The sequence below is a fragment of the Haliotis asinina genome, chromosome 7, assembly GCF_037392515.1.
Source record: "Haliotis asinina isolate JCU_RB_2024 chromosome 7, JCU_Hal_asi_v2, whole genome shotgun sequence".
Taxonomy (NCBI): Eukaryota; Metazoa; Mollusca; class Gastropoda; order Lepetellida; family Haliotidae; genus Haliotis; species Haliotis asinina.
The window spans coordinates 12,863,176-12,876,693 of NC_090286.1; the positions used below are offsets into that span (position 1 = coordinate 12,863,176).

Below are 13,518 nucleotides of genomic sequence, written 5' to 3' on the forward strand. Positions count from 1 at the left end.
AGGAAAACTCTGACCATAGGCAATAATAGCATAGACAGTTTTACACTGTGAACCTATGATTGTGAGCATTATGGGCACATGCTTAATTAATGATAGTGGCATTACAGTCATGTGCTTAATTAATGATAGTGGCATTACAGTCATGTGCTTAATTAATGATAGTGGCATTACAGTCATGTGCTTAATTAATGATAGTGGCATTACAGTCGTGTGCTTAATTAATGATTGCAACATTACAGTCATGTGCTTAATTAATGATTGCGACATTACAGTCATGTGCTTAATTAATGATAGTGGCATTAAAGTCATGTGCTTAATTAATGATAGTGGCATTACAGTCATGTGCTTAATTAATGATAGTGGCATTACAGTCATGTGCTTAATTAATGATAGCGACATTACAGTCATGAGCTTAATTAATGATTGCAACATTACAGTCATGTGCTTAATTAATGATTGTGACATTACAGTCATGTGCTTAATTAATGATTGCGACATTGCAGTCATGTGCTTAATTAATGATTGCAACATTACAGTCATGTGCTTAATTAATGATTATGACATTAGTCATGTGCTTAATAAATGATTGCGACATTTAGTGAAAACATTCAGCTAGATAAATGCGTTATCACATCCTGTCGAGGGAAATACAGGGTTTTATCAGTCCCTCGTACGGGACTCGGGACTGATAGAACCCTGTATTTCCCTCCACATGATGTGATAACTTATATTGTGCACATTATAGGCATGTGCTTAACTACTGATTGTGTGCATTATGTGCATGTGCTTGATTCATGGTTGTGTGGATATGCCCAAATCCTGCAGCAAGTACACACCTGTCTCTGGTGGTCTTGTTATGAGGAGGAAAGATTATATACTGGATGAGACAGGAGTCAGGCTCATTGTTCGATGCATCACCCTCATCTGCTTCCAGGTCCTACAACACGAAGTCACATGTTCCCTTGGTCACATACAAACATATAGCACCACTATATAGAATGTACTGAGCTGCAAATAAAACTGCAACTGGTTTCTTTTGTCAAGTTTTTAAATAGAAGTCATAAACATGAAAGTTTCCTTTTATGAGATTTCCGTATATTTATCAAAAGAATTTTAGAGCCTAAATGTGTCTTGAAGTCAAAAAGCCCCTAACTGACTTGTAAGAAGCCTGTCAACATCCTACATATGGTTTCGCCATTAGCTTGTCAGTATCCTACATTGCCTGTCAGAAGCTTATACTGAGCTGTCCAAGGCCTCGTTATAAATTGTCTGAGATCTTTCATGACAATTCCTACAAGATCCTACATTGAGAATGTCTGTTTTCTTTCTATTACACTGATATATGAACACATCACCCCCATCATGAACACAAAGTTTTACATGAACTTTTTATAACACTATCATTTACAATTTACAGCATATCAGTACTGACTGGGTCCTCAATAGTGTAACAGCTTCTCACCTTCATATCAACTTCAAGAATCATGTTGACAATCCCTGCTTTGGTAAGGGCAAAATGAAATCCCTCCTGAAGACGAATCCTATTAAGAAAACCAAAAACACCACTTATTTAATGGCATCTAAGTTCTTAAGATGAGCAAGGGAGATAATCTTATTGCTGTAATGTAATAAGCCTGGTAATGGTGTTAGTATCTACACAGAAATATCACACCCATTGTATTCAAGAAGTTGCACGTTTGCAGAGTTATCTCCCTTGCTTGCTCATTACACTGCATGGCAAGATAAAAGTACTTCTCATTACAGTGACATACTGTACAGTGACATTTGAATGTGTCATGTAAGCATCAAAAATATCTCTACAGTTAGCAAAAAAACAAACATACTTTTCACGCAAAGAGTTTCAAATTCCAAAAGTAATCATGATGACAACATGCATTCCTTAAAAAATTAAAGACACAGGAACTTAACAAACTAAGAGTTTTATCATCATATTTACTAACTTGGCTAGAGTCATGAGTACTCTGCCAATTGCCGGGAGGCTGATGGGAGTGACAGCATTCTGCCGAACAGTCCAGATCCAGCGTTGGTGGTGGAGATAGCAGGACAGTGTGTTGAACATACTAGCAGCAGACTTCATTGAGTTGGCCATTGGCGCCAGTAAGTAGAAGCTGGGGACGTCTTTTGTTGGATCCTCCAGAATGGTCATGTCAACAGGCTGACGCTCATATCTGAAAAGTATATATATATATATTGATCATATTATGTCATCTTGACAATAATCATTATTTCAGATGTAATTCCATGTTATTAGATAGCTGTAGAAACCATGCACAAATGACATATGTGAAACAACCAAATGTCCCCCAGTATCTTGTTTCATTTGTGTGATTCACACAAACACACATCTGCAGACACCTTCTTAGACTTGGGTAAACATTACACAATACAGCTGACTGGAAGCCATGTTAAGCAGGTAGTTTATAACACTATTTTCTGTTACGTGAAACATGTATTTCAAAGATTTTGAAACTAACTTGCAGACAATGACATCACATGATTTAGTTTCTCAATCACTGTCATGCAGTTCACTACAAATTCATCCTAAAACTAATGGGAGACAACTCCAGATACCCCAGATAGGATAGGTATGTGTTTCAGCCTATTCTTCTTTCTAAAAAATCACACAGAGTTTGTGTCGCAGAGGGTGAGTGAATGTAATTTTCTGCAACATTCAGAATGAAAGTTACTTCCCAGGTGCACACAGCCGTGGGGCAGCTATTCTGATTACAACATTAGCATATAGAAATCTCAAACAGTCAGCTTTGCTGACCTTGTAGTTTCAGAGGTGATAGCAAAATGGACTGACAGTTGAACAAATGAGGTATGTGAAGGTCAAAAGTTTGCAGCTTGATTAAATCTTAACATAGGCTCGACATGCATGTTATACTGTATTAAAATGTAATCCATATCTGGTAGCCATGTAATCCATATCTGGTAGCCATGCTTAAAGTTGGATATCTATGAACACTGTTTAGAGACAGAACAAAGATCTTTCACACAACATTTAGTTCAAGGCTCCATCCTTTCAAAGGAACTATCCCAAAATGAAAAAGCTAATGACGAACAAACAGATGGGAAGACTTATAGGATATTTAACGAGCTTCCCCTTTCATATCAAGAAAGGGAATGAGTTTTGTATCCTAATTATTATCCTACTTACAGCATTTAATTAGAAGCGGCAAACTCAACAGCAAAGATGAATGTGAATAACAGGGAACAGTATGTCTCAATTAGCTTAATGTTCTTCATAGGAGGACGAGTTACTGTAAATAATTCGGCGATGTTTTGCGCAGGATGCCAGTGACGCCTTCTCATCTCGGCTTGGAATTCCCACTTGTCGAGAATCAATGTTTATGGTTGAAGACTCCACCGAAAATTGGGTCTGAAAACACAGCCTGCAACCTCGAACGAAGATGATTTCAAGCCTGTTGTGCTCAGATTCTGGGAAGTGATTTTGACCTCTACATAAGAAACCACGGGACGCATGGCAGTGACAGTATGTTTGTGCGGGAGAACGCGAATGGATGCAGCAGACAGTGGCAGTAATAGAGATACAAGAGCACCGCTCGTCTTTTGATGTTGTGTGTTACTGTACACTCTTGACAACATACATGCAGAAGGTATTCAATCTCTTGATAATATTTACAACTCTTCCAACCAATTGTTCGTCAATTTTGACAAAATCAACAACTTTTATGGGCGACACCATATTTGTTTACACTCATGAGAGACCTACTAGACGTATTTGTTTACTTATTTTTATAGATTGTTTTATTTTCGTTTTTATTAAAGAAACTTGAATTATTATAGAATTGAAAATAATGCTAGTAACCACACTAAATGAAATAAATTTTATCTAATCCCACAGAAGTGTTTTCGTTTTACATGCTCTCAGGTGTGAAAACTTTTGAATGGAAATCATGAATGGAATGAGTGATGAAAGTAGTACCAGTCATGTCAAAGTTCACGTATTAGCCAATCAAATCACTCAAAGGTGTTATGACACATATGTGTCGAAACGAAACACCTTTATGAAGTAACACATGGGTAAAAAAACAGGTTACAACACAAGCTACAAAATCAAATGAGCTGTATAAAGTAAAGGTGTCATGATACTGAAATAGCTCGTTTAAACTGTTTTTTATAACAACAATTCACAACAGCAATATTCAGAAACACATGCAGTGCAGAGAAGGAAATTGGACCAGCTACCTGATGAGTATTTTCTCGGCTGGCTTAGTGAGGATGGTTCCACAGTGTATATCTGACCAGTCTCGTAACAATGGAGGTTTCTTCACATCAACTTTGGCAGCATCTGGTTTCGATCGGGGAAGCTTCTTCCTCTTGTCAACATCCTGAGTTCCTCGCTGAGGGAAGCGGAGATCCTTGATTGACTTGAGAAGGCTGGAGACGACATCATTGCGCACCTGGCTGGGAGTTCCACCTAGGAAGGCCAGTCTGAGGACCATCAGCGGAGCTTTGTGAGTCACACGCAGGACGCAGAAGAAGGAGGGTGGCTTGTCCTGGTCCCTGATAGAACAATCAGGAAAATTATAACAAGTAACAAGAAAGAACACTACATTTGACATTTTTCTTGACAAAAATAAGACCACCAGTTCACCCAAAGAAACATTAGTCCATTGAATTTTAACTGCTAGTGAAAATATCACACCAGGTGGAATGAGTCCTACACTTCTGACATGTGGACGTATCGTTTGTTTTAATAATGTACAATCACCTTATGGGGAATGTGTTCTCATTGTTTTTCATGATTGAAAGACCCAGAACATGATACATGTATAACTTATATGGATATACAGACCATCGCATAGACATACAGGGCACTACAGAGGCATAGAGTGCAATTCATAAATATACAGGGCATTGCCTAGATGTACAAGGCACTGCATAGATACAAAGGGCAACTCTAAACATACAGGTAATCTATAGATTAAAAGGACACCGCCAAACTTTGACATTCTCTACACTGCTAGAGACATGTAGACATACAGGATTGTCTCAGTATGGGATGAACATACTGACCTAAATAGCAGTTTGATATAGGAGTGATTCTCCATCAGGACGAAGGTGGCCCACTCACGCAGGTGGATGTTGAGGGACGTGAGCGCCTGTCGACACTGGATCACGTTGAAGCGGCCACTTGCATTGGGCACATGCAGGTATTTAGGCAGCGGCATGTCGTGCTCCAACACTAAACCAATTCTGTGGGTGTGCATCCACTTCTGCCTGAAATTGTCATGACAGGTGAACAAAACCAGCACTACAGTTACCATGAATAACTGGGAACAGGGGCTGATCCATGAGTTTGGAGAAAGGTGCACATAAATCATGAAGTCTAAAGGTTAGGGGGAAATGCTCCTAAAGTAACTGTTTTTGGAGGGGAGAGTGGGAATTGAGCACCCCCCAACACATACCCCCTTTGATCTACCCCTGATAAATGACATGTTTAAGTAAATAATTTATGTAGGTCTACCATAATAACGTAACAGAATCATTAACACTTCATACAATTGTGGACAAAAATGTAGTCACTCACATCATTCAGTGTACTGATGCAACACAAACTCCGCCCATCTTATAATCAGCCAATCAGGAGATTACTATGTTAGGAGGTGTAGTTAAATTATTGTTTTGGTTTTGAGGAAGGTAAATGAACAAACATCTGATTGGTTTGGCCAATTTGATGCCAATGAATAACTTGCAATACGTTAATAAAATAACACACAGATCACACACTGGACATTATGAATTTCAACTCAAATGCAGAAACAAAAGACAAAGTATACCTTAAGGATATGAACATTTCATGAAGTTACAGTCTTTCTATCCTTTCAGAATTATTCTTTTAACAAGAGTGAATTTGAGAGTATGTCCATGACATGACGAGTGAGCAACTGAGGTGAGGTGAGGTGAGGTGAGGTGAGGTGAGGTGAGGTGAGGTGAGGTGAGGTGAGGTGAGGTGAGGTGAGGTGAGGTGAGGTGAGGTGAGGTGAGGTGAGGTGAGGTGAGGTGAGGTGAAGTTTAACATTGTACTTATGAATAAATAGTTTGCTCATATGACGGTGTGCATGTGTATGTGTGGCTGCTTGTACTAGCCCAGACTTAGCTGGTTTTACAGTGCTAGCTCAACGAGGTAAAATGCCGTAATTAAGCATGAACACCCCATTCACATTACACTGACTCCAAGCTGACCAATCCTTGCTGTGGAACAGTATGCTGAGCACCAGTCAGGGAACCAAAAATACCACATTATTACATATTTTGGTATGATATGACTAGGGATTGAACCCATGGCCTTCCGCCTCCTAGGCGAACACTCTAACCACTACACCACATAAGCAGTCTAAGTGGAACCCATGGATTTTGAGGGGATGATGTGGATACAGACAAAGGGTGATGGATGTGTGTACATGAAATCTTGTTACCAGATGTTGGTGTCCAGAAGAATGACAGGCTTCCAAAATGAGGCAAACTGTGTGAGAGTGGCATCCCTGAAACACATACACAGACACTGACATCACCTATTCACCTATTTAATAACAATACTCTTTTATTAAACAGTGTCCAGTAACATCATACTCAGATTTTCTGCATCAATTCAAATGAAGGCTACCCGTGAAGGTCCCGGGGTAGAATAGGCCTTCAGCAACCCATGCTTGCCATAAAAGGCGACTCAGCTTGTCGTAAGAGGCGACTAACGGGATCGGGTGGTCAGGCTCGCTGACTTGGTTGACGCGTGTCATCGGTTCCCAATTGCGCAGATCGATGCTCATGTTGTTGATCACTGGATTGTCTGGTCCAGACTCGATTATTTACAGACCGCCGCCATATAGCTGTAATATTGCTGAGTGCGGCGTAAAACTAAACTCACTCACTCACTCAAATGAAGGCATTCAGAGCACCGTGTAACGCTGACATTTTTCACTATTGATGTTGCTTGAATCTCGAAACTGTGTGTTTACTGACTAACTGAGTAAACTTTGGTTGTTAATTACTACAAAAATCACAAACTATTACATTTAAATAAACAGAGCTCACCAACTCTCACTATAGATGGCTGTAGTCTAAGGATCGTGGGATTGTTAAGTTCAAAACATTGATAAATAATCTAAACATTATGTTGAAAAATCACCTTAACATTCTTCAAAATTACAACTTTGAACTTCACATCATAAAGGTGAGTAGCCCTGCTTCAACCTAGTGGGCACAAATGTCATCTTTATGTCAAAAGATGCAATCTTGTGCCTTGAAACTTTGTGCTCAGAAACCAAGCCTTCATTTGTTACATATATTTTGAAATACTAGGGCTGGTTCACTAATGTTTATATGCAGTTTATGAAACTACCAAAAATTCAAGAAACCCTCAGGACTGATAACTGAAAAATGTTGCTGGCCCTGTGAACATGTAACCAGCCTTGTATTAAAAACAGGAAACAGAGGTAAGGTATTAAAATACTGTTATCAAAGAATTACTTATAGTGAGGTAAACTTAAACATATGCAAAAGCAAATTTTACTAAGCATAACTTGATCATGAACTATACATACAGATGTCGTCTAGCTTCCACTATTGTAAACAATTTTCAAAATATCACCCTTAGTCAATGACATGGTAAAATATACACCCATGGAAAATTGGCCCACAGGGCTGGCTATAAAATAAAGCTATAAGCCCGCCATATAACTAGCAAGCAGCAGGCTACCGGGCATACACTGTCATACACTGTTATATGCTGACATAATCAAGGCGACTGCAGTCTTTATGATTAACAGTTGAACACTGAACATAGACTATTAAGAGACCAAGGATGACTTACTTTGCCTGTAGCTGAGTGTTGAGCAGGGGGGATGTGGAGGCTTGGTCAGCTGCCTGGTAGAAAAGAGGCACTCCATTTCTGATGCTCTCTGGTACAGTGTAGTATACCGAGGTTGTTGAGAAGGACTGGAGATGTGACAGTAGCTGATCTGTCTCTCGCAGTCTGAAACAAATCATGCACTTAGTACAGGATACAAATAATAAAATAACACATTTTAGATTTTGTTCATTCACAGGCAGATCATCTGATCAACAAAACATGTGTCCTTGACCCTGTCCATTCCTAATTCTTATTACAAATTATCTAAATACACAACACCAAGGTTTCAGAAGATGCACAAATTTTGTTTGCTTAATCTCAGTCAAAATAATACCATTTACAATTTTGAGGAGGAAACAAAGTACCGATAGGTCCTACTACAAAATACTGTCACAGAGATGCAATTTTTCAATTCAATATTTTTCACTTGAAAGAAAAACATAATACAGTAAAATAGTTTTATAACGAACTACAAGGGACCACTGAAATTAGTTTGTTATATCTGTAGTTCGCTATTCGCAAAAATCCATTGAAAGAACAGTAAAACACACTCTACAGTACAACACATTCCTACTCAGTTTATTCGTACTTTCATTCATATTACGTTCTTTTCACTACAAAGTCAGTAATCTTACACAGGTCACTCGTCACTACGCACTCGTCATTGAATATATCGTATTTTAAAAGTCTAACAAGTATCAAAAGCTTCTGTCCACATTTCTGATGTATGTGGGAGGCATATACACAGGCCTTTTGAGGGGATGCACTTATCGTTTTCTACTAAATCGCCAAAGACCGAGTTGTCGTGCCGGAAGTATACAAAACTAGGTCGTCAGTGACGGGCTTTATGGCAATCTGACTGGTTAATAATGCAAACTACAACTTCACACAGGTGTACAAAATGGAGTGTGTTTTGACGTCTAACTTATTGGTCAGATTTCAAAGTGAGCGCCGCTAATTGACACTGATTGAATTTGCTCAAATGACTATTCACACCATTAATTAGTGTTAACTGGAACTGTCAAGGATTTCACAGTGAGCAATGCTAACTGGCAATGACACTGATGGGAGTTCGCTCAGTTCGTTATTCACATCGTTAATTAGTGTTACCCGAGACGCGCGGGGATTGCAAATCAGTTCACTATAGCCGGTAAGTTCGTTATAGAGAATTCGTTATTCACAACTTTTTTATATAATAACATATAGTGGTTTATTCGGGACTTTTAAAACAGTTCGCTATAGCCGTCAGTTCGTTATATCCGTGTTCGTTATAAAAGTATTCTACTGTATCCTTCTTTGTGATGGTAACTGTGGTTCAGATCTCAAACAGAATGAAGTGAGTCATGATGACTCACAGTGATCAATAGCAAGGTGACAGGCACTTGGACCTAACTCAGGATATGATTCTCAACCCACCTTTGCAGAATGTGCCAGAACTTCCTAATGTTGAATGTTCTGTAGGCATTCTTGGCACTCTGTCTGGCACAGGTAATCTCATGGAGGAACTCATACTCCCCCTCAAGGCAAATCTCAACATACGTCTGCTGCCTGGAGAGCACCAACACAAATACCACATATCAGCTTCAGGGAGACAGGTATCATCTTAGACACTAACTGCTTTGATTTGTAATAAAAATGGAAAAGAATTCTTCAATATTTCAGCATTTTACAGAATGTAGACATAACACTTTAGGTTGTTTTGGTCACAATGGTGTGAGTGACCATGTACAGGCTTCAAGTCAGCCACAAACAACAAGAGAGGTGGTTGTAAAGTCAAGCTACGGTAGGTGGTGCTGTGTGGCAATGTCAGCTGATGGGTAAGCTTGGTGGGTGAGTGGATGGTGGTTGACGTTGGTGGAACTGATAGAACACAAGGTGGTGGTGGTGGGCTTCAGTGGTTTTGATGCTTGGAAAGGTAAGAGGTTGTGATAAGTGAGCTGGGATGACCAAGACTGCAGCATGTCAGCCTGTGGAGGAGCCAGATAGTAGACTGTGGAGGAGCCAGATAGTAGAGCCCGATAGTAGACTGTGGAGCAGCCAGATAGTAAACTGTAGAGGAGATAGATAGTAGACTGTGGAGGAGCCAGATAGTAGACTGTGGAGGAGCCAGATAGTAGACTGTGGAGGAGCCAGATAGTAGACTGTGGAGGAGCTAGATGGTGTCATGGTGTGGTATCTATACCATTGTTGATTCCACTGATGCATATAGCATTGTGCCTTCAGAACCACTTGTAAATCTGAAACCATAATGTTTACCTCCCAGGTCCCACCAAGTCAGTGCTTACTTTTTTGGGTCTAAAGGCCATGATGATACAGCCGAGTACTCAATCCGGACATAGTCACGCCACGGTAACACCATCTTCACATCTATCTGAGTTCCACCTGGTACAAAAAGAACAATATCATGGATTGTGTATCTGGTACACACATTCAAGAGTGTGGGTTTAACCGTGGCAGGAACGTCTTGGATGTTTTCAACTTATGAACTTTAAGACCAAGGATCATAATCAGGGCTAAAATGGGATTCAGACTAATCATTGGATATTCCTTGAACACCTATAGGGCACAACTTTTAGAGTACCTCAGGACCCAGAAAGGCACTTTATTGAAATACACCACTGATAAAAATCTTATAATTGCTTATAACGATTGTCTACTGTAGGGCCCATCTCACACCCTTGATCTGTATAGAGCTGTAACACAAGACACCCAGTACCTTGGGTCAGTCATACCTTTCATGATAGCTACATCCTTGATAGTGTATCCCTCTCGAAGTCGAACAGACAACACACTGGCTATATTGGCCATGACATTCTTCTCTAAATGTTTCTTCCGCAATATGTCTGCCATTGCACTTCGGCCCTCAAGTGGATGAGCGTACAATTGTCTGAAACATCAACCATCAAAATTGACTCACACATAAGAGGAAGAATCAATCTCTTGCAGGTATGACATAATTTCACACTTTTGCCTGGACTCTTTTTTCTGCAAGTATTAATGATTTACCACCCTTGGAAACTCACTGACTACATTACCAGGAAATGTATCTTTGCAACAAATCAATTTGACTATGGAGACTGAAATGCTAAGGTGATGATTCTCTGTAGCATGGGTCTGGTACCTATGATAAGGTGATGCGAAAGTCAGGAGACTGTGGCAGGGCACTGGTATCACCCTTTACCTATGATAAGGTGATGACAAAGTCAGGAGACTGTAGCAGAGCACTGGTATCACCCTTTACCTATGAGAGAATCAGGAGACTGTGGCATGGATAGACACTCTCACGAAATTAATCACTGGACTGTCGGGACAAGATGCTATATTTTATGGGCCAGTCAAATAGTTTGATGCAGTGGAAATTCAGTAGGAAGAAATGAAATTCTAACACAATCAGGTCCACAAGTTCCCAGTTTTCTTACTTCTGAATACTTGCAAAGGAATCCGGGATGGTTTGGTGGGTCAGTTCATATTTGAACCCTTCAAGTCCTTTCTGAAAGTTCCAGAAGTATAGAGCTCGGTGGTACACATTGGCATCAAGGCTGTTGCACTGTTGCTGAAATGATCAAGGAGCAACCTTTGCTGAAACTGTCTCATCAAACCCAAACAAGAGATGGAAAACTCTGAGACTGATACATGATATCTTGCCAACATAACCAAACTTTAGACCATAAATTGACCAGATTAAGTGAGCTAGATCTCACAGAAAAACAGTATAATTCTTGTTATTGATAATACGCTGCGGATAAGGAAGAAGAAAAGGACCAATTATAAGCGAGTCGAACTTTAATTTATCACATCAAAATCCATTTTGAAAATGTCAAAAAATACTTAGCAAAATACAGTGTTTAATGAAGATATTTTGATATACTAACCAGATCAGGAAATGATGCAAAGTAGGCGCCAAATGTTGCTGTGGCGATGAATTGCATGAGTTCTGTGTGGGGCACATGGCCAAGCTGCTGGTGAAGGGAACAGCTGCCAACTTTCATGAAGGAACACGCCATGGTGCTGTTCCTCAACTGAGTTAGCAGAGACTCCAGGATGTTGGCATCCGGCAGGCCCACCATCCCATCAGTCAGGATGATAATGCCTGGAAGAGAATGCAACATTATCTTCAGGCAGTGTTACCATCAAGTATTGTTACCTTCAGGCAGCGTTACCATCAAGTATTGTTATCTTCAGGCAGCGTTACCATCAAGTATTGTCACTTTCTTTAAGTCATACCCTCAGGCAGTGTTAACTTCTGATAGGGTTACCTTCTAGCAGTGTCACCATCTAGTAGTATTACCTTCAGGCAGTGTTAACACCTGGTAGTGTTACCTACAGGCACTGTTACCATCTAGTAGTGTTACCTTCAGGCAGTGTTACCATCTAGTTGTGTCACCATCTGGGTAGTGCCACCATCAGGCAGTGTTACCACCAGACATGGGTTACCTCCAGGTGGTGCTGCCATCAGGTAATACAAACAGCAAATAATATCATCATCTGCTAGTGTTACCATCAGGCTGTGTTACCTTCAGGTAGTGATACTATCTGGCAGTATTACCTTTAGCCAGTGTAACCATTGGGTAGTGTTACCATCAGGCAGAGTTAACGTCATCATGTGCTAGTGTTACCTATAGGTTGCATTACTATCTGGTTATGTTACCATAAGGTAGAACAAACATAAGATAAAGTCATCATGTGCTAGTGTTACCTATACGTTGTGTTACTATCTGGTTATGTTACCATAAGGTAGAACAAACATAAGATAAAGTCATCATGTGCTAGTGTTACCTATAGGTTGTGTTACTATCTGGTTATGTTACCATAAGGTAGAACAAATATAAGATAAAGTCATCATGTGCTAGTGTTACCTATAGGTTGTGTTACTATCTGGTTATGTTACCATAAGGTAGAACAAACATAAGATAAAGTCATCATGTGCTAGTGTTACCTATAGGTTGTGTTACTATCTGGTTATGCTACCATAAGGTAGAACAAACATAAGATAAAGTCATCATGTGCTAGTGTTACCTATACGTTGTGTTACTATCTGGTTATGTTACCATAAGGTAGAACAAACATAAGATAAAGTCATCATGTGCTAGTGTTACCTATAGGTTGTGTTACTATCTGGTTATGTTACCATAAGGTAGAACAAACATAAGATAAAGTCATCATGTGCTAGTGTTACCTATACGTTGTGTTACTATCTGGTTATGTTACCATAAGGTAGAACAAACATAAGATAAAGTCATCATGTGCTAGTGTTACCTATACGTTGTGTTACTATCTGGTTATGTTACCATAAGGTAGAACAAACATAAGATAAAGTCATCATGTGCTAGTGTTACCTATAGGTTGTGTTACTATCTGGTTATGTTACCATAAGGTAGAACAAACATAAGATAAAGTCATCATGTGCTAGTGTTACCTATACGTTGTGTTACTATCTGGTTATGTTACCATAAGGTAGAACAAACATAAGATAAAGTCATCATGTGCTAGTGTTACCTATACGTTGTGTTACTATCTGGTTATGTTACCATAAGGTAGAACAAACATAAGATAAAGTCATCATGTGCTAGTGTTACCTATACGTTGTGTTACTATCTGGTTATGTTACCATAAGGTAGAAC

General features: G+C 39.5%; 1 protein-coding gene across 1 annotated transcript in view; it reads right to left on the reverse strand.

The window, feature by feature from the left end:
- The window catches only part of LOC137291626 (KICSTOR complex protein SZT2-like), a 114,771-nt gene that overhangs the window by 78,287 nt on the left and 22,966 nt on the right, over positions 1–13,518 (reverse strand). The window contains exons 8-19 of the mRNA XM_067823033.1: positions 11,770–11,987; positions 11,317–11,450; positions 10,630–10,784; positions 10,183–10,279; positions 9,314–9,445; positions 7,859–8,020; positions 6,468–6,533; positions 5,065–5,268; positions 4,234–4,551; positions 1,962–2,189; positions 1,463–1,541; positions 837–937 (exon numbers count right to left, since the gene is read on the reverse strand). Of these exons, the coding sequence (XP_067679134.1) occupies positions 837–937; positions 1,463–1,541; positions 1,962–2,189; positions 4,234–4,551; positions 5,065–5,268; positions 6,468–6,533; positions 7,859–8,020; positions 9,314–9,445; positions 10,183–10,279; positions 10,630–10,784; positions 11,317–11,450; positions 11,770–11,987 (1,894 nt within the window). The remainder of the gene's footprint in view (positions 1–836; positions 938–1,462; positions 1,542–1,961; positions 2,190–4,233; positions 4,552–5,064; positions 5,269–6,467; positions 6,534–7,858; positions 8,021–9,313; positions 9,446–10,182; positions 10,280–10,629; positions 10,785–11,316; positions 11,451–11,769; positions 11,988–13,518) is intronic.